Source organism: Siphateles boraxobius, unplaced genomic scaffold (genome assembly GCF_051911475.1).
Source record: "Siphateles boraxobius isolate OS27281-9 unplaced genomic scaffold, OSU_SipBor_1 9, whole genome shotgun sequence".
Lineage (NCBI taxonomy): Eukaryota > Metazoa > Chordata > Actinopteri > Cypriniformes > Leuciscidae > Siphateles > Siphateles boraxobius.
The window spans coordinates 21,415,526-21,438,388 of record NW_027509219.1 but is presented as its reverse complement, the minus strand read 5'-3'; the positions used below and the strand labels follow the sequence as shown (position 1 = coordinate 21,438,388).

General features: G+C 40.4%; 1 protein-coding gene across 1 annotated transcript; it reads right to left on the bottom strand.

Moving 5' to 3' along the window:
* Window positions 1-4,824: 4,824 nt before the first annotated feature.
* opn7c (opsin 7, group member c) lies at window positions 4,825-20,394 on the bottom strand. The gene is made up of 8 exons (XM_077222726.1): window positions 20,304-20,394; window positions 17,782-17,944; window positions 14,872-14,999; window positions 13,663-13,689; window positions 9,066-9,152; window positions 7,464-7,491; window positions 7,180-7,375; window positions 4,825-4,839 (listed from the first exon to the last, which is right to left on the bottom strand). The coding sequence occupies exons 1-8, from the start codon at window positions 20,389-20,391 to the stop codon at window positions 4,825-4,827; spliced, it is 732 nt and encodes a 243-aa protein (XP_077078841.1). The 5' UTR covers window positions 20,392-20,394.
* Window positions 20,395-22,863: the final 2,469 nt, after the last annotated feature.

Here is a 22,863-nt window from a genome sequence, read left to right as displayed (position 1 = left end):
ATGTTTTTGCTAATATGACTATGCCCTCAATAAATAGGCTACTCCTAGCTCTGTATATATTACATTTTACTATTCATTCCACATTATTCATCAGATATTTCTGAATCAGTTCTGAAAAATACCAGCAGATAAGGGATGTGAGGAAAAACATTCATGTATAAAAGATAAACATAGTACAAATTTTATTTCACAAAAGCAGGAAATTGTGTTTATGTGGGTATGTGCTACCAGTTTAGTTGGTATGAGATATCAGCATTAAATCTGAAGGCATCAGCTGAGTGACTAAAGGCTGATTCATGAAACAGGAAGTTACACACACACACACACACACACACACACACACACACACACACACACACACACACACACACACACACACACACACACACACACACACACACACACACACACACACACACAGACTTATGCACACACTCTGTCTCTATCTGAGACATCCCCTCTGGTTTTAGAGGAGGGGCTGCTACCTGCGTTCTCTCCTAATATGGAGAAAGACCGAATGAAACGCAGCATTTCACGTGTTTAGACCATCACACCTCTCTGAGGAGCTAAATGTGATTTGGCATGCTGTAATACCACCACAAGGTGAAAATCTTTCCTTGGTGTAGTGAATAGTGAAAAAACAGTCTGCATTAAAAGGGCCAGTATACGCGTGGTTCCAGATGTCTGCTTTAGAAACACACACTTTTTCCCCCAGAGAAGATTCAGATACATGAGAAGCATAAATCACTTGGGACTTCGTTTACTACTCGCTGGGAAGGCCTTTTGCCTGAAGGAAATGTGTACTGTAATCCTTTCTGTACTCTTGTGGGATATAGCCTATCTGGGTCTGACAACTAAGCAAGGGAGTAGCAGAAACACACACAAAGGAATCTTTCTCCTTCTGTCAACCAGCCCCTCTTTGTGTTTTTAAGTATCTCTTTTTTGTTTGTTTTTTTGTTCTCTGACCAATGTGTATGAATGAATAAAAATGTAATAAAAGAAGATTAAATAAAAGAAGATTAATAAGACCATGAAGTGAAATTACTTGGCAGTAATGCAAATCTCAAATCCTTTAGGTCCCTAAAATCCAAAAACGTAACATTCGCTAGTTTAGGTCATGGTAATTTCTGTACTCTGGAGTGTTGACTCATGAAAGTGACATCATTTTTTGACAATGACCTAGAAAAACAAGATATCACAATTTAGCAAAGCTGAGTTGGTGTGTGTCGGTGTGTGTGTGTGTGTGTGTGTGTGTGTGTGTGTGTGTGTGTGTGTGTGTGTGTGTGTGTGTGTGTGTGTGTGTGTTGTTTATGTGTGTATTATACAGATTGCACAGCTCTCAGCTATGTAGCGCTATAGCAGTAATTGACCATCATGCTAGTGTGAGCTGTTTGAATCTGGTTTTTCGATGATTGCCCAATCTCATAACAGTGCATTTTCTTTGTGTGAGAATAGAAACAGGAAGCCATGCAGAAAAAAGGGAGGTTAACTTTTGGATTAAAAAAGGAAATAGGCAAATATACAACATAATTATGCATTGTTGTAAAATATTACAGCATTATGTTTGACTAAAGTAGCAATTATCTCAGATATCTACACCAGAAAATATTTATTTTTAATTTACTACCTAAATCATACAAACATAACTTTTGTCTGCATTCCAAAATGTATCAGACTGCAATTCAAGGCACAACATAAAGAAATGTTGCATTCTCAACATTGCCACACAGGGCACTAGGTGTCTGTCAACAAAAATGTTGAAAGAATGGTTGGGAGGGAGCATGGACAATCATTTTTACACATGAATTGGCAACTCTGAGTCCAGACCTTAAATTCACTGAAAGTTTTTGGGATGTGCTGGAGGAGACTTTACAGAGTGCCTGACTCTTGCATTGTCAATTCAAGAGCTTGAACAAAAATTGATGTACCCTTGATGGAAATAACATCACAACATTTATTTCTTTACTCTGTAAATGATTCTTAATGCTCCCTCCCAACCATTCTTTCACAATATGAGCCTGATTCATCTTGACATTGTCATGGCATATGGCCATGATACGTCTTCCTACATGGTTGTTTAAGAAATGAAAACTATACACAGTCCATCAATTAGGGTTAGAAGAGCTGTTGCACTTATAACATGCTAGAAATAATGATCCATGTAGAGTCAAAGCATTGGCCTATTTAAAGGGATAGTTCACCCAAAAATGAAAATTCTGTCAGTATTTACTCACCCTCATGTTGTTCCAACCCCGTCAGACCTTTGTTCATCTTCGGAACACAAAATAGGATATTTTTAATGAAATCTGAGAGCTGGATCACTCCTCCATAGGCTTCTAAGGGATCGACACTTGCCAGCCCCGAAAAGTTATTAAAGACATCGTTAACATAGTCCAAGCGACTACAGTGGCTTAATCTTAAGTTTATCAAGCGACAAGAATACTTTTTGTGTGCAAAAACAAACAAAAATAACGACTTTATTCCAACTATTCATTTCCTTCTCTGTGGGCCTCTAGTCAGTTAACGTAGTGTGATTGCGTAGACCTACGTCACACGTAGGCTCACTATTGGCCGACGCAGGTCATGTGTGTGATGCGTGTGATGTACAACAACAGAAGCTTACGCTATTACACTAGTGAACTGACTAGAGGCCAACAGAGAATGAAATGAATAGTTGAAATAAAGTCATTATTTTTGTTTTGTTTTTGCGCACAAAAAGTATTCTCGTCACTTGATAAACTTAGGATTGAGCCACTGTAGTCACTTGAACTATTCTAACGATATCTTTAATAACTTTTCGGGGCTGGCAAGTGTCAATCCCTTAGAAGTCTATGGAGGAGTGATCCAGCTCTCAGATTTCATCAAAAATATCTTAATTCGTGTCCTGAAGATGAACGAAGGTCTTACGGGGTTGGAACAACATGAGGGTGAGTTAATACTGACATAATTTTCATTTTTGGGTGAACTATCCCTTTAAATTCAAACAGCAACTTTTTTTTGGCCGCACATTGTATACCTAAGTGAAGCGGCTTCTCGAAATGAGAACAAAATGTAGGGAAGGACTTGATTTTGTCCATCAGGAATTGACTGCATCATTGGATCATTGTTCTTTGCTAATTGCTGTGATTTGATGTGAGTGAAAGGTATTTGGTATTAGTATGCTAACAATTTTGCTATAAGGATATATTTGCAGTTTTATGAAAAATTATACCACAATGAATGACTAAAGCAGCAAATTATGTGAAACATCTTGATGTCTTTGAATTGATCGCAGGCCTGATTCAGTGTGAACTTACTTAGCGATGGGTGGTCATAGTGAAGCTGTGTTTGTGTCCGCGAGCTTCAGTGAGCTGGAAGCTCTCCTAGCTTTTGAGACAGACTGTCTAACTCAAGCCAATTTTACAATTCTGCTGCTCTTTTTATTCTGGCTCTTTCTTCAAAGTCTGCAGCTCAAGCTTTCTCCTTCAACGTCTCCTGCCAGGTCTTTGTTTGCCCCACTAAGGCCATTATAAGCACACACAGACACACCCACGCAGAAGGCAATAGGAAATTCAGATTTGGAGTCTGTAATAAAACAACTTCAAGGGAACGTGAACGGGGATTTAGGCTCTATTTACAGCAGTGAGTCTTAAAAAGTTATGAGACTTAAAAAACACATTAGGCTAAATAATGAATTAGCTAGTGCGGGTGCAGCTGGAGTTGTAAGACCTATTAATGACTCAGTGTGATGTTTGGCTATAAAACTCCCTACAGTCGAGCCTGTGGTGGATGGCATTAGCTCAGGGCCTGAACTAATGCCATCCACCACAGGCTTGACTGCAGGGAGGCTCTACATTTCTCCTGGAATCAAACGCATACATGCACATACACACAAACAGGATAATGGCAGTACTAGTCCCAAAGGAGAATACACTGACAGATCTGCGAGTACATTACAATGAGGATCAGCTGTTTTATGAATTATTAATGAACACAAGACCAGTGAGACTATTGATTCAGGGTGCTGCCATCAAAGTGAGAACAGCTTTGTGATGACATTTACTGGATTCATTCAGAAACAATAGACAGGTCTGAACAGATCTGGTCCGACAGCTGTCTGTGCGAGTTTCAAAACACCAGTAGGCAACTACAACAAATGGATATAACTAGAAACAAAGGGAAAGCTTGTGAATCTACAGTTTTTGGCTTAACCCTTTGACATCATTTTATCCAAAAGCAAATTACTGCGCATTCAAGCTATGTAAACTTAGTTTTGATTGGTCAATCGCGCCAACCATGGCAACGCTATCAGTCCACTCATCTAGTGTAAATAAAACTGGTTCATACAAACACAACTGGCGCCATCATCAGTTAAATAATAAAAATATCAAAATAAAACACTCATAAGATTAAGTATTTTGTTATGTGACCATTAGCTACATCAGAGAACTGTGAACATGCAAATGTGTTGTTAAATTATTGAAATATTATTTAAAAATCTCAAGGGGTAATTTTGTCAAAAGGTTTAGCTAACAAAAAAGTTTTTGGAATCCCTCACTCCATCAGTAAGTGGATTCCTTGTAGATGTGAGAACCGTATACTAGCTGAGCAGCAGCAATGCTAAGTTTTTAGTCAATTTGTTTGTTGAATTATCATTATAAGAATGACATGAAATACAACACACAACCATTGTCTTCCACATCTGGAACCAAAATACATCATCAATACTAATGACACTAGGTTTTTTAGACTAGTCAGGGACAGATGCTGTGTGTGTACAGTGTGAGATAATAAGAGAAAGAATGGGCAGTCAAGAAACAAATGCTCGGCTAAATGCTTGAGCTCTCAGCCATGAATTCCCTGAAATAGGGAAGGGAAAGAGTACGAGAGAATCTTAACCTTATGCACTGAGACATTAGGCAGAAATCATGTAGTCTCATTATGTGCCTTGAAAAACGTATTTAGTTTATCCTTGTTTATCTATTGCTGTGCTAGAAGACTTAGACATGTTGTAAATCATTTTAAAATGCATTATGTGCATCCGGTCTTTCTGAGCTAAATTAAATAAGGACATACAAGACAAATGAACACACAGAAAGACAGCAACAACTACAAAGTAAACAAGTTAAACCGGGGCACACCTAAGCAGAGAAACAGGATAATGAAGCATAATATTCTTTTATTTCTTTTCTTTATTTATTTTTCATTCATGCACCCAGTATTCTTTATTAAAATGATTTAAACATAAATGAAGAGTAAATTTGATAGTGAGAGAGAGAGAGTGAGTGAGTGAGTGAGTGAGTGAGTGAGTGAGTGTGTGTGTGTGTGTGTGTGTGTGTGTGTGTGTGTGTGTGTGTGTGTGTGTGTGTGTGTGTGTGTGTGTGTGTGTGTGTGTGTGTGTGTGTGTGTGTGTGTGTGTGTGTGTGTGTGTGTTCACACCTCATAACAGTGGTGTATTAAAGCTGGTCTTAATTTCATTCTCCCCACTGAAACCTGCAGGCAAAGCATAGTTAAATTATAAGTTGTTTCCAGAACTCAACACAAGAAAAATGCCCTGAAAACCCTCTCAGATGGCTTAAATAACTAGTGTGATTTTATCTATTGGATTGTATCTCTCTCAGTCAAGGCCTGAGGACAGAGCTAATTGAAAAATAGAGTTAACAGATGCCAGAACGAGGTGTAGTTTAGCCTGGATTTTTTCATGACAATTCTCCTACTAAAGCATTTCACGGTTGTTTAAGACAAGTCAGTATTTGGAGTGATTTTCTTGACTTTGCTTATAACTGTCAGTTCCCACATACAGATCTGTTAGAGGTTTGACCTAAATCTAAGTAAAGTCGGTCTCTTTTTGTGTGCTTCTTTGAATATGGGGTGCCTCGGGTATTTCACTGCGCTGTTTACTGATTCCTTCTGTTTTTGGTGGGGTGTAGTGACCCCTATAGGTATAACATGCTCATTACACCATACTCTCAAGCTACAAAGCAGCTCACTAAATTAAAAGGATACATTTGTTTGGGAGCATGATCATCCCTTCAACCTCACCAACCACTGGCATTTTAGTTCCATTTCCATATAGACTAAGGACTTTTGTAATGAAATCATGTGTGCCATTCAGCTGGGAGCAAACAAACTAGCCTACAAAATTTTGCTTGTTTGTGATACAATTAAACTAAGAGAGATAATAATGTGTGTAACGTGCATATACCCTTATGTATAGGCTTATGTGTAATTTTATTGATCAAAAGTGACAGTAAAAACATCTATAATGTTACAAAAGGATTAAATTTCAAATATAAAACGCTGTTCTTTTGAACTGTCTATTCATCAAAGAATCCTAAAAAAAATATGTTATAAAACATTGATTATAATGAGAAATGAGAATGATTTCTGAAGGATCATGTGACACTGAAGACTGGAGTAATGATGCTGAAAATTCAGCTTTGACCACAGGAATACATTACATTTTAAAATGTATTAAAATAGTTATAATGAAATTCAAATTGTAATATTTTACACTGTTACTGTTTTTACTGTATTTTTGATCAAATAAATGCAGGCTTGGGGAGCATAAGAGACTTCCTTTAAAAACATTAAAAAATCTTACTGCCCTAAACTTTTGAACAGTAGTGTACTATGCAATATGAACAGAACAAACTGTTATATTTCTGAATTAATCAGCATTCTGCTTATATTATGTTTTCCTGTTTATGACCCAGATGGCCAAATGTGTGCAAATGTACACATATGTTTTCAGGGGACATTTCTCTGCCTCAATATTCAACATTTAGCATCAGCATAATTAACAGTGTAGCCCTCACTGCCAGCAGCAAATTTACATGCAGGTATATTACCAGGGCTTCAATCATGACAAAGTTTTGAAAAATTAGGCTGGGACAGTCAAAGGTATAGCCAGTCCTTGTCCAGAGGACATAGGATTGGTAATCAGCATTACTTTTTGAGGGACATTAAGTACATACTCAGCAATAGTATCACGTTCCCGCTGTCTGTTCTACAGGGCAATCAAATACGTTTTTTTTTGCACAGTGAGACAGTGTCGACACCACACATGTTTTGTGCACTTTTATTTAATCACAGCTTCTTTCTTTCTTTTTTTTTTTTTGTAACGTGAAGGTCACTATAGGCATTAACAATAAAAACCGACAACAAACAAACCCATCAAATCCCATAAACCCTCTTTACCTTGACAATAAGAGTGTGTGCGTTGGTCACTTTGGTTTTTGGCGAGACATGCTGTTGAACGGCTTGGCGAGACCCCCTCACTCTGAGCAGGATGAAGGTGTAAGATAGGATGATGATGGTACAGGGGACAACGTAACAAAAGACAAAAAGACTAATGATGTAAGACATAGCAAGGGCATCATGGGATGGAATGTACCTTGGAACATACAACATGGAAAAGGCATCATTGTAAAATCAGTTTGCATTATTTTCACATATTAATGCTAAAATGTTTGTTCTCATACCAGTTTATGCAGCAGGCGGTTCCGTAGGCAAGGCAAGGCAAGGCAAGGCAAGTTTATTTATATAGCACATTTCATACACAATGGTAATTCAAAGTGCTTTACATAGAAGAAATTAAAATAATCAAAAGAAATCAGAATAATTAAAACAGTTTAGAATAAAAGATAAAATACAGAAATCAGAATAATTAAAACATAAAATAAAATACAGTGCAAACAGTCGGACGAACAGTGGCACAGTGCTCATTCAGTAAATGCACAGCTAAACAGATGTGTTTTGAGTCTGGATTTGAATGTGACTACTGTAGGAGCACATCTGATCTCTTCTGGAAGCTGGTTCCAGCTGCGGCTGGCATAGTAGCTAAAAGCAGACTCGCCATGCTTAGAGTGAACCCTTGGTATTTCTAGCCGATGTGATCCTAATGATCTGAGTGATCTGTTGGGTTTATATTCAGTGAGCATATCTGCAATGTATTGAGGTCCTAGGCCATTGAATGATTTATATACCAGTAATAATACTTTAAAATCAATCCTAAATGTAACTGGCAGCCAGTGTAAAGACCTGAGGACTGGTGTGATGTGTTCATATTTTCTGGTTCTGCTCAGAATCCTAGCAGCAGCGTTCTGTATGAGCTGCAACTGTCTTATGGTCTTTTTGGGAAGGCCAGTGAGAAGTCCATTACAATAATCCACCCTACTGGTGATGAAAGCATGCACAAGTTTTTCTAAGTCTTGACTGGAAACAAAGCATCTAATTCTTGCAATATTTTTCAGGTGATAATATGCTGATTTAGTTATTGCTTTGACATGACTACTGAAACTAAGGTCTGACTCTAGAGACACACCCAGATTCCTGACTTGATTTTTAGTTGTTTGACCCCTAGACTGAAGGTATGCGTTCACCTTGAGAACTTCATCTTTGTTTCCAAACGCAATGACTTCAGTTTTGTCTTTGTTTAACTGAAGAAAGTTTTGGCACATCCAATTGTTTACTTCATCAATGCATTGGCAAAGGGAGTCAATGGGGCTGTAATCGTTAGGCGATAGGGCTAAGTAGAGCTGTGTGTCGTCTGCATAGCTATGGTAAGCGATTTGGTTCTTTCTCATTATTTGGCTCATTGGGAGCATGTACAGGTTGAATAGGAGTGGCGCAAGAATTGAGCCTTGAGGGACTCCGCATGTCATGGATGTCCACTCAGACTTATGGTCTCCTATACTCACATAATAACCTCTGCCTCCTAAGTATGACCTGAACCATTTTAGGACTATCCCAGAAAGCCCGACCCAGTTTTCCAGCCTGTCAAGAAGTATTTTGTGATCGACAGTGTCAAATGCAGCACTGAGGTCGAGTAGTACCAGCACTGATAATTTGCCTGTATCAGTATTTAAGCGAATATCATTTATTATCTTTATGAGCGCGGTCTCTGTACTGTGGTGCGGTCGGAAACCAGATTGAAAATGGTCAAAGTATCCATTCGAGCTTAAGAATTTGTTCAGCTGATTGAAGACAACTTTTTCAATGATCTTGCCTATGAAAGGAAGATTTGAGATCGGTCTATAGTTGTTTAATGTGCGTCTTAATTATAGTTGTTTAATGTGCGTATGGTTCTGGTGCAAAACTTCCCCAGCGGACCAAAGGTCCCACAGCAAACATGGACGCATAACACCAAACCCCAATAACCATCACACAAGCTGTTACGGTAAAATGACATATATGGTTTGCATCCTGTTGTGACGTTGGTTGGGCCCGGTTCGGGGGCAGTTGTTAATGGAGTATGGAAGAATAAAGACGCACATTGAATCAGCTCTGGATTGTTCATTGCATAGCACACAAACATGGTGTCAGAAGTGAACACTAGATCCTGAACATGGCTTTGAACAGCATTCCTGCCCCGGAGGGCATGCGGATGTCAGGAGACATTTCCAAAAATTGGGACAATTTCAGAGCGGAATTCGAGGACTACGAGCTAGCTACCGGGCTTAGTGAGAAGCCCAATGAGGTGAGAGCGGCAGCGCTGCGGCGATTAATGGGTAATGAATGTCGGCATATCTACAGTCATAATATTGTGTTGAGCGAGGAACAAACGAAGGATCCGAAATTCATACTTGATGCATTGGGAGATTATTTCAAGCCTGCGAAAAATGTGATCTACGAAAGATATATGTTCGGTTGTTGCAAGCAGGAGGTGGACGAGCCTATAGACAATTTTCTCACGAGGCTGCGGGAACGAGCATCGACCTGTGAATACAGGGAGCTCAAAGATGAAATGATTCGCGATAGACTTGTCCTGGGCATTGCCAATGAGAACACGAGGCGGCGCATGTTGCGTGAACGTCAGCTGACTTTGTCACAGTCTGTCGAAATATGCCGACTGGCTGAAGCGACGGAACAACGAGTTAAAGTTATTGACAACACAGTCAGTGACGCTGTGAATATTGCACAAGCACAAAGGCTGAAACGCAGGGATGGGGAAATGAATAATGACCAAACGCCCAGAACTGTGAAGTGCAAATATTGTGGGGGTGGTCACAAGAAAGGCAGAGATCAGTGCCCCGCATATGGAAAGACTTGTCGATCATGTGGTGTATTGAATCATTTCGCAAAAGTGTGTAGAGCGCGTCAGATTGCCGACAGGTCCGGCAGAGTGAATGTAATGATGGATGATGAGCAGGATGTGCAAGGGCCCTACAGCGAGGGTCGACTTTTTGCTGCTGAGGAATGCATTGACACAGTAAAGTGCCCCGGTCCAAGATGGTTCGTTAACCTGACATTTAATAAAAGAAAGCAGGCCTGTCAGCTAGACACGGGAGCAACTTGTAACGTTATGAGCCGTATAACCAAAGAAAAACTGGATTCAGAGAGCCCTTTGCAGCCAAGCACAACAAGACTGAAATTGTATTCTGGTGCCACAATGCTGTCTTTAGGCCGATTTCATACAGAATGCACAATAAAGAGCACCAAACACAAGCTAGTCTTTGAAGTGGTCGAAGCCGATCAAGAACCATTACTATCAGGTGACACATGTGAGCGGCTAGGGCTCATGAAATTTACCATCCCAGAAGAGCTTCACAGACTGATTGCTTACTCCGACATGCCTCTCACAAAGCAGCAGTTAATTGACAATTTCAAGGACGTGTTTAATGACCCAGTCGATTCAGTCCCAGGAGAGGTCCGCTTTGTGCTCGACAGCAGCGTGTCGCCTGTGCAATGCGCGCCACGGAACGTGCCAGTGGCCTTGAAAGCCAGAGTAAAAGAACAGCTGGATAAATACATGACAGACGGTCACAACATCAGCAACATGGTAGTCATAGCCAAGCCAGACAAAGTAAGAATATGTATAGACCCAAAACACCTTAATCAAGCACTGCAAAGATCGCACTATCACATGCCAACGCTGGAAGACGTTCTGTATAAATTACCCAAAGCACGTCTGTTCACGCTGGTAGACGTTCGCGATGCCTTTCTACACTGCAAGCTGGATAATGAAAGCAGCTTAATGACAACTTTCTGGACACCATGGGGGCGGATGAGATGGCGTAAACTGCCTTTCGGCGTTTCCATAGCACCAGAAATCTATCAACGTAAGCAACACGAGCTGTTGATGGGACTCCGAGGCATAGAGCCCATAGCGGATGACATACTGGTTGTTGGCTGCGGTGACTCGGACGCAGAGGCCGAGTTAGATCACGACAGAAATCTCGGCGCTCTGATGGAGCGATGCAGAGCTGTGAAACTCCGGCTGAGTGGAAAAAAGGTACAATTCAAACTCAAAGCGGTGCACTTTCATGGGCACATATTGTCAGCGGAAGGATTACGAATTGACCCAGAAAAGACAAAAGCAGTCCTGGCAATGCAGACACCGCAGGATGTAAAAGCAGTTCAGCGCTTCATTGGATTTGTGACGTACCTGGCCAAGTTTCTCCCACGGCTTTCAGGGGTATGCGAGCCGCTTCGCAGGCTTCTGGACAAAGACGTAGCGTGGCACTGGCTCCCTAAACACGATGAGGCAGTTCAAGAAATAAAACGCATGATCACGAACACGCCCGTTTTGATGTATTACGACATAAACAAGCCAGTGTCAATACAAAGCGACGCCAGCAAGAACGGTTTGGGCTGTTGTCTGCAGCAGCAAGGACAACCTGTGGCGTTCGCCTCTCGAGCGCTTACGAGAACTGAACAAAATTATGCCCAAATTGAGAAGGAGTGCTTGAGTATCGTGTTCGCATGTCAGAGGTTTCATCACTATCTGTACGGCAGGGAGACAATTACTGCTGAAACCGACCATAAACCCCTCGTGACAATATTTAAGAAACCACTTCTTAATGCTCCCAAACGCCTCCAAAGCATGTTATTACAGCTTCAAAGCTACAACCTGAATGTTGTGTACAAACCCGGTCCAGAGATGTACATAAGTGATACGCTGAGCAGGGCAGTTCTCGACAAGCAGGTGTCCAACGAGCCCGGACCACCACAACACGTGAGTACCATGGACAGTGCCGAGGCTGTGCTCGCATTCATAGACCAAGCCCTACATCTCAACGTGACAGACATCAGTCTCCGTCAAATTGTGACCGAGACCAAAGCTGACGACGCGTTGCAGGAGCTGGCAAAGACTGTGCTAACTGGCTGGCCCGAACGCAAAGAAAACGCGTCGCTCTTGGTGCGCGAGTATTGGCCATTCAGAGATGAAGTAAATATTCAAAATGGTGTGCTTTATAGAGGTCAGTGTGCCATTATACCGAAGGCATTGAGAGCAGCAATGCTCAATCGCATTCACGCCACTCATATTGGAGGAGAAGCCTGTTACAGACAGGCGAGGGAAACGCTGTTCTGGCCCAACATGAGAGGAGAGATAAATGATTTTGTGGCTAACTGTCCCGCATGTAACGAGTACGCGCACAACCAGCAAAAGGAAACGATGATGTCCCACGACATCCCTGTGCGCCCCTGGCAAATAGTTAGTATGGACCTGTATGCATATGGTGGCAGAGAATTTCTGATCATAGTGGACCACTACTCAGATTACTGGGAAATTGATCAGTTGCCAGATCTGACGGCGGACACAGTCATTACACGCTGCAAAGTGCAGTATGCGCGTTACGGCCAGCCAGATCAAGTGATTACCGACAACGGGCCGCAATTCGCTTGTGAACAGTTTAGAAAATTTGCGGCCCAATGGGGATTCATGCATGTCACATCCTCTCCCCAGCACCCAAAATCTAACGGAAAGGCAGAATCGGCCGTGAAGATTGTGAAATCGCTCTGTAAGAGGGCAAAACTCGACGGAACAGATCCATGGCTAGCAATTCTGCACTGGCGTAACACGCCCACTGAGGGATTGGACAGCAGTCCTGCTCAACGACTGATGTCACGCAGACTTAGGTCGGGGCTTCCCATGACAAACAGTTTACTTTTCCCCAAGGTGGTCGAAGGAGTTTCGGAGAAACTAAGGTGGAAACGACGCATGGCAAAATTCCATTACGACGCGAGAGCCAAAGACCTGCCAGAGCTTAATGTCGGTGAACACATCAGAATGAAACCACTGCCTGGAGACCGCACGGGACGGTGGCGGAGAGGCCAGTGTCTGGGAAAAGTGAATCCGCGGTCTTATGTGGTGGATGTGGATGGCACATTATACAGGCGCAACCGTGTGGATTTGCGAAGGGCTGAGCGCTCCGCCCAGTTTAATCACCAAGGAGCAGGGATCAGTCAGGGCTCGGTAGCCAGCGACGGTGAAACAGCAATCAGAGAGGGCGACACATCGGACAGCACGGAAAATGTGCCAGAGCAAGTTCAAGAACAAAAGCTGTCAGTGAGTAATATGCCTGCCCAGCGCGAAACCCTGACCATTACGCGCAGTGGCCGTCAGTCACGTCCACCACAGAGACTGGACTTGTGATTTTCCCTTAGTGGTGTAGACAGACTAACGCACAAGTAATGCAGTTCAGTTCTAGGAATGCACAGCAGAAGTTGGTTTAGTAACCACTCATGTTCGGGTTGTTAATTCATGGAGGGGGTTCTTATTGAAGTGTGGTAACGTTGTAAAGAAAGGGAGATGTTACGGTAAAATGACATATATGGTTTGCATCCTGTTGTGACGTTGGTTGGGCCCGGTTCGGGGGCAGTTGTTAATGGAGTATGGAAGAATAAAGACGCACATTGAATCAGCTCTGGATTGTTCATTGCATAGCACACAAACACAAGCATGGTTGGATGAGAACTTGTTACCTTAGGAAGACATGCAGAGGACTGCATGAATAAATTTTTTTTTTTTAAAATGGTGTGACTGGTCAAGGTGACTAATTGGTCAGGCTGTATGATTCTCTTAACACAGGGCTGAACAGTAGGAATTATTTTAATTTCATATCCCGCAGGGAAAGAAGGAAAAAACTACCCAGTGTGTCAAGCTCCAGTAACCCCTAAATGTGTGCTCATTAACTGTACTACTTCTTTCCTTGCTTCATTTGTTTTATCACTCTGTCTCTCTTATTTTGTCTCATTTCCACTACATTTTCTGTGATGTCCTTTCTTATCCTTTTTTTTATCTTTCTTCATTTCTGTGTCTCTTTTCATTTGTTTTAAACTCTTATTCCTGCGCATTTAAGCCAGAGGGCCTTTTCATTTCACAGTGAACTGAGTGTGACAGTTTTCAGACCAGAATCTTCAGACAGAACGTGCTGTCTCCAAAACACTCAGACTTGATTCTGCTGTGTGAGATTAGACTTGATCCCAAAAACACACCTGCTGAAAAGAAAAGATCCAGCATTGTTGGTCACCAGTATAAGGTCTGTTTTGCATGCTGGTTTGCTGGTCCCCAGCATGGGAAGCAGGAGTGCTGGTTGACCCACTCCACCAGCTTTAGAACAGCACTATACCAGCTCTAACCAGCAAGGACCAACATGGAATTCATGCTGGTTTGTGCTGGATCTTTCAGCAGGGACTTTACATTTTAGGAGCACAATACTATTTTGGACTATGTTAATTGTTAATATGCTGATCTAAGGCCTAGAAATGCGTATTTACTGTACCCTGACAAAGTCTAGTAATTCAAGATTCAGATAAAAGTGCCGGAACCACAAATAACAATTGCTAAGCACCAAATCTGCTTAAAAATTGGCTTTGACAAGTAAATGAACCAGAGTAACTGAGCAGTTGGCTGGTGACTTAGGAGCTGCAACATTATTTAAAATGAATTCAAATTAAAGAAATACAATATGTTTACGAAATAAAACATCTGTTATTACAGACTTTTACCTCAGTGGAAAGCTTTTTCAAGTTTTCAAGTCTTCCCACATCTGTAAACTTTTTAATATTTTATATTTAAAGTATTGCTTGGGTAAACAATAGCACTTTCATAATAGTTTAAATGTACAAATTAATTTGGTTAAAGAAAACAAAAGAACAGCATACCGTAATTTGGGCAGCAGACTTTAAGGCAGCATACTGATGACAAAGCAGTCAGGTTTGTTAGGCTGCACAAGCCAAATAAAACCCCGCACACAGCATAGCACAGACATACTACCTCCCCAAACAACCGCCTACAGAGAAATGAGAGAGATCATTTTACTGTGTTTGCTGAACTCTGAAATACCTTTTATCTTTATTTTTACTTTAGAACCATGATTACTTATCTGAAAAGTACATCAAACTGTTTTAGACATTTGCAAAAAATGAAATGAGAAAGCAGTGAGCTTTGAAAACGAGCTTGCCAAGCTACAAGATCATGAAAGTAGCAAGCTATACTCCACGCTAAGATTAACTTACTACATTACAGTTTTTCTTGATTGCTTAAATATTATAGCCAGGCTTTTGAAATAAAATTTCTTAACCATAACCCCATTATCAAAAAGCACACCCATTTCCCACTATTCCCCTGTTTTTAGTCAGATTTGTTGAACTGTCACTGAAAAACTCTACACACAAATCCATTTCACATTGCCTACAACATGTTGTCATTTAGAAAGTACTAGCATTCAATATAGTTGACTCAAGTCACCACTGTCACGGTGAGGTGTGGTGTGGTGCAGGCAGAAGAGGAGGAGGAGGAGTCCAAAGCAAACTTTACACTAACAATATGATGGTACAGTACAGACAGGTACAGACAGGTACAGACAGGTACAGACAGGTACAGACAGGTACAGACAGGTACAGACAGGTACAGACAGGTACAGACAGGTACAGACAGGTACAGACAGGTACAGACAGGTACAGACAGGTACAGACAGGTACAGACAGGTACAGACAGGTACAGGGTTCATACACACTTAGTAGGACTGAGATCAGACAATGAACAAGGCAACACACAGGGCTTAAATACATATGGAAACAGATCAGGGAAATGAGACAGCTGACAAGACTAACGAGGTAACAGGTGTGACAGATGAACTAATGAGGGTTAGTATGGAAACAAATGAGTGGCGGGAAAGCAGAACAAAGGGAGACAATTGACTTATGAACATACAAACAAAACACTGACACATGACGTGTGACAAACACAGCTTCAGCTAAATTAGCATACAATTACCCAAGTGGAAATACTAAGAGTCAAAATTGATAACACACCAATCAAAGCCTTCAATAGATAGAAAGGGCCGGAGTCAGTTCATTCAGTTTTGGAACAATGGATCCAGAAAGATATGCGAGGACACACGCACTCTAGTTGCCCATGTCTTTGTCGATGGTATGACTTAGAGGGAGGCTGGGCTACGAGGGAAGCTGGGCTACGAGGAAGGCCAAATTTGAGTCGTTTCACCGTCGCCTCAATTATAAGAACGTTCCAGAAGAAAAACTGGTACAGTAGATGTACTTCAGACAGCTCTGTAAGTTTTGAGAGCTGTACTATGTGCTGTTACAACACATACATGCAGTGTAGCTGTTGCACTACTGTAATAAAAAGAAATGCATCAAATTTCCTTACATATAGATAGAGTTTTCTGAATGCTTCCATTTTGTATGCTTCCATTTGTGAATGCTTCCATTTTGCAGCCATATCACCCTCTAGCCCAAGACTGGTTGACCACTGAAACTAAGCAGGGTTGAGCCTGGTTAGTTCCTGGATGGGAGACCTCCTGAGAAAACTAGGTTGCTGCTGGAAGAGGTGTTAGTGAGGCCAGTAGGGGGTTCTCACCCTGTGGTCTTTGTGGGTCCTAATGCCCCAGGAGAGTGATGGGAACACTATACGGTCAAAGAGCACCGTCCTTCGGATGAGACGTTAAACCAAGGTCCCGACTCTCTGTGGTCATTCAAAATCCAAGGCACTTGTCCTGGCCACTTTCCCTCCAATGGCCCTTGCCAATCATGGCCTCCTAATAATCCACATCCACTGAATTGGCTCTATCACTCTCTCTCCTCTCTCCACCTATAGCTGGTGTGTGGTGAGCGCACTGGCACTGTTGTACTGGTGGTGGTTGAAGAGAGACCCCGACATGATTGTAAAGCGCTTTGGGTGTACAGTAGTACATATGAAAAGCGCTATAAAAGACACAGATACAATGAAATGGAGGAAGCCTGCCAAATATTTCAGTTGATGCGTGCCAGTAGGGAACAGGCATGCAAGAGGATTTTACCCCTGCTGCCTGGCTAGGACCAATATAGCCTGTGATGCTGACAGGATTCTCTGGCCTGACCCAGACCAAAGAAAGGATGCTGAAGTGGAATCATTTTTTGTGTGTGTTGTACTGTGTAGATGAATGAATAAAAATGTGCCAATGTATCCATTGGTTCTGTCTTTTGTGTTCATGATGTGAAAAGGTTTGTGAGGGGGGGAACCACAAGCAACATGACTTTTTGTTTAAAACATACATTTTGTTTAAAATGTATTGCACCAGTGTAAGACTATGTTGTAGTGTGTGTGTTTGAAGAAATGTTTCAAGAAATGTTTCAAAAATGTTTCAAGTTTCAAGAAATGTGTTTAAGCTATCGAGAAAAACTGTAATACTAATTAAGGTAACTATATATTTTTGTATAACTATATTTTTACCCTTTATCTGGCACCAAAAACACCAAAAATAGCATAAAATATAATACCAAATGATAAAACACATGTTAAAAACATGTGTCGAATAGCAGCATTTACTTTATTTCACTTTGAAAAGACGAATGGTTTCAAAAGTTCAAATGAGTCATTGAATCGTTTATTTGACCAGTGCACTTATGAATTTATTTTCGAACCTGTTCACTAAAATGACTTCTAAACGCAATGCATGAGAAAGATGGGTAGAGTGCATTTATATATTTTTTTAGATAAATACTTTTATAAATGACATCTCTGAAATTTTAAAATAAAAAACATTTTTGGTAAAGCGTGAAGCAGGATCTCACCTGTGTGCTAGAGCAGATGGAATGGCCAGAGGAAACAGAGACAAGGTCATCCCTAGATCACTCACAGACAAGTTCACGACAAAAAACTCTGCTGGCTTCAGAGATGACCTCTTACGGTAGGCTACAAACAACAGCATACCATTTCCCAGAAGCGACAATACACCTCTTTCTCTATCCATCTGCTCACATTATTCATCTATTCATCAAAGTAGATACTGAATTTGTAAAGCTGTATTGAAGATGTGCACCGACAGTGTGACATCTCCATTGCTGAAAAACCTGTCACATAAAGACAGCATTTGATCCTAAAGCTTAGAAATGCTAAGCAAACCTTGCAAGGTCTGTCTCAGGGTAGTCAAGAATAACAATGAGGTCCTTGATTCTTTTAACAGACTGAAGTTAAATCAACCCATGACATAGCTTTAATAATCCAAGCAATTTATCTGCCTCATCGATTCTTTTCAGAGATTCAGTGAAATTTTTGTTTTTTTACACACAACTGTTCTTTGTTGCAAAATACGTGACGATTCTGAATAATGGGTTTATTTATTTTGCAACAACGATCGTAACATTATCTGTAACGATCACCAACTGGAGTCCCCTCGAGAGCCACCAGAGGGCGCTCCACAATTGAGAGTGAGGAGTTGTCGTCATGGTACAGAGCCCCTCCCCTCGATATCACGGGATCTCGCGGGATTCTCACCCTCTCCGGTCTCCGCCATGTTGGGAGGATTCCGGCGGCAAAACAAGATTGTTTACATGTGTTGTTAATTCGGTAGTAGAGGAGGTTCTCGCAATTCCACACTGTTTTACCATGCCTGGAGGTCACTGCTGCGTTAAAAACTGCTCCAGTACCTCACACGATACATTTGGAAAACATAGGAAGAATGGAATACAGTTTTTTAGGTTACCGAAATGGACACAGCATCAGGGAGAGCAAGTCTCTGACCTGACGAGGAGACGCCGGATTGCTTGGTTGGCTGATGCCTTTGATAAGTTGTCACTGTTTGCTGTGCCTTAACGAACATGTGCAAACGTGTTGTTTGAGTGCCTTGTTCATTACTTTTTTATTTCTTGAAATAAATGCTTGAAACAACTTGATATGGCTTAACAATATTTATCGAGGACTGAATATATATGTATTTTTTTCGGACAACATAAGTTTCATGGACAACATAAGTAATAATAATAAAACAACAATACTGTTCTTAGTGCAAAAGAACAAATATCTTGATGCTGCTTCTCCAAATACCGCTGTTTTGCGCTTGGTGTGAGCTTGTTCCTGTAAGGTCCCTTTTCTTTCGCCTTATCTTTTTGCATTTCTTTACTTTCTTCCTTTTTTTCTCGTATTCGTAGATCCGTCTCTGCCCCGCCGAAATAATAAATGCGCGAAAATAATAAATGCGCAAAAATGAAAGAGCTCTTGAATGTTTAGTCGCGCTTCTGTGAAGTTCTGATGGCGTTGCCCCTGGCAACCGATAGCGTCTCCTACCATCATGGCGGACCGGCTCAGACCCCGCCCACATCGGCACGTGACTCCTCAATCTCAATAGACTATTATCAATTCCTCACAAACTACATTTCCCATAATTCACTGTTCGGACTCATCAGCAAGCATTCATCATCTCAGTCACCTGTGTCTTATAACCTTGTTTCACTCACACCATAAATACCTGGTTTTCACATTCACTCGGTGCGAAGTCTTGTATTGTTTCTGCATCTCTGAGCGTTATTTTCCCCTGTTTGATTTCTGGTTTTTCTATCTTGGATTGTTACACCCTTTCCTGATTGTTCTGCTGCCTGCCTCGACCCTTGCCTGTAACTCGATTCTCCTCTGTGATTCTCTCCGTTGTACTGCCTGCAGTTGAATTACCCTGCCTGTCGACCCTTCTATAATAAAGCTGCATTTGGATCTGAATGACTCCTATGCTTTGTAACAACATGGCTTCATAGAAAAATAATAAATACATAGAAAAAATATTAATTTGATATTATTAATGATATTAATTGAATATAATTTTAAATTGAGTTTATTATGTGAACAGACAGATTTTGGAGTAGAAGAGACACAAATCTATACCACTTAAGAATGCCAGGGACAATGGTTAAATATACAATTTAGTGATCATTATAGGCTTTAATATATTTCATCGCAGAATGCCATAATAACACTCCTATAAACGTAACCAGATATGCTTTTGTCTCATTGTGCTTCATAAATTGATGATAAATAAAGACAATCAAGTTTGAGCCACCCCAATCATTTCCCCAAACTAATTATAGACCCTATCTTTGGCTATCTCAGGAAATCCTTTTAAAATATATATTTGATCATCCTCAGGACAATTTGGCCTAGGTGGACACAGGCAAGGTAAGCGACAGAAGGAGGTTAATGACAGCTGAACCATTTCAATTATTCATAGGAATAAAGATATGCAAAGTCATTGAGGAATTATTTGCTGTCCTAAACCACATTTGAAGATGTAGAGGATGCCAGAACGCTGTGATGGTTGTGGACTCACAGAACACTGAATAAAGTGATCCCATGAGGACGTCTTGCTGTCTGGAGATTGTGGATACGAACATGGCTGTTTCTGACACATTGCCCATCTGTGGGGAAGAAAGAATGAGAGCTGAAGTATTTGTCAGATACAGTTCCAAACAGAACTTCAAATGTATCTCTGTTTTCCAACAAATTGGCTTTAGATTGTGAACTTGTATGACTTTTTTTCTTGCATGGAACACAAAAGAAAAATGTCCATGCATCATGTCATTTTTCTAATTAAGCTTTAAGTCTGACTTACAAACTTCAACAATTTGCTAAAAGTTCCTCAGAGAAGGTTCAGTTTCTATTTCATGTTGTCTAATTCAACTTTGTTTTTCGTGAAGAAGTTGGGGGGGAATTATTTTAAATTAAAGAATGTTTGTCTTTCCTCTTTCTCTTACTCTCTTCTTGACACACTTGTCACTCTTCTAAATCTCTGACAGATCTGCTCAACACTTAATATTCAATTTTCAATTCAATTCAAATTTATTTGTATAGCGCTTTTCACAATACACATTGTCTCAAAGCAGCTTTACAGAAAGTGCAATACTTAATACTGAGTCAATCAATTAACATTTGGCTGAATTTAGAGCTTTCATTGCAGCAGGCAAGTTGCCAGAATTAGTGAATCATTTGGTTCTGTTTGACAGTGAGACAGACTAATTAAACAGACTTGTAAACTTTAGTTCTATGAACAATTGTATTTCATATGATTAGTTGTTGTGTTCTTTTTGTCTTTTAGTGTTTTGTATACCATCACTCTATGCGTGACACACATGATAATTGTACTACAAGTTTTATTTGGTTGTAATTCATTAATCCTTTGTGGCTATATAGTTATATTATAATTGAGTATATCAATTATCATCCATCTGATCCATCTGGATTTTTCACAGTAGGACTGTCATATTAGATTAGATTAGATTAGATTATGTTTATTTATCCTCTCGGAAAATTGTTCTGCCCCTACAGCACGTCAGATACATTTATACAAAGACAATTTTACATGACACAATACAGAGTACACAGAATTTCCCACACCCCAACCACCCCCCTCTCTCATCCCCACCACTCCACTACACGTACACAGCATCAGGACAGAAGACTCAAAGAAACCTGCTTAAAGTGCTATTAGTGGTAACAAATGTTTCAAATAATCCTCAAAAATGTGTATTGTCTTCCTTATTTTATCCCTAATCTGTTTCTGATCAGTTCTCCAGTTATTTTAGTTTGGATTGATTTGACCGAAAGCCTAGCCCAGCTGGATTTTGATTTCAAATATTTGACTCATCATTTACAGTATACATTTTCTTTCTCGCTGGCTAGGGTCCTTGATTAAATTAGATAGCTCTTTTTGTATTAACCTGCCGACTGCTTTTAAACCCTATAAACACACTTCTAGATTCCATTTCTGTGAAAAATTCTCAACATCTTCTGCTGCCATGTCATTTGTTAACTCGAAGCCAGACAGCTCAATTGTCAGATTTTACTTTATAATTGTGTCAATGCTCCTCTCCTCTCCTCTCCAGGTTTTTTTTTTAAAAAAAATAATTTTTTGCGTTTTTCAACTTTTTGGTGGCCTTATGAGCAGGGTCTCCTCTCTTAATAAGAACTACCTTTGCCAGTCTCCATCATCACCCAGTGCTCACAATCTCCTGAATATTAACCAGTCACATCTGTTCCCAATCACCTCACCAATTACCAGCACTATAAGAGCACACACTTCTTACTCCCTCATTGTCTGGTCTCCAATGTGGATGACGACTCAAAACCTGAATGACTTTTTAAACATTTAAAGATATTAATAAAATATATTGGTGATAATTATTACTATTAATATTTATTTATTTGAGATGTATGCATCTGTATGAAATCAAACATGTTAAGTTTTTTTGCAACATGATGTTCCAGCTGTGTCAATATTCCAGTTTATCTGGCTAATTCACAGCCTCCTTTCTTAAATAGTGACTGAGTGTGGGAACAGAGTACCTCAAACTTGGCCTTAATAACATACAGCAAAGGTGAAACAAAATGACAGTTTTCCTATTCGGACAATACAACCAAGTAACATAAAAAACACCAATTAAAAAAAATGATATATACATTTAAAAAAACATTTATCACTAAACCGTCAAATAGTCTTTAGCAGCAAACTTTCAGGAACATTAAAAAAATCTTTAAGACACCCATAACAATCATCCTTGATACTTGCCACAGAATAACAGTGAACCCAGTTTGGTGATGCCTATTTTAGGCGGCCCTACACCATATCCACTCAACCAAAGTTACTCTAAAAAAGTAATTAATGACTAGTTATTACTAATTAATTTTTAACAGTGTAATTAGATTACTCTCTCTAAAAAGTATTGCATGATTTATTACTAATTACTTCCTAAATCCCATATCAAACTCAACCAGTTGAAAAATACAAGGATAGACATGAAACGCCTCGGTCCCTGAAGGAGGGAACGGATACGTACGCCGTGACCGACGAATAGGAATCTCACTAGAGAGGTCAATCTACTTGAAACTTAACG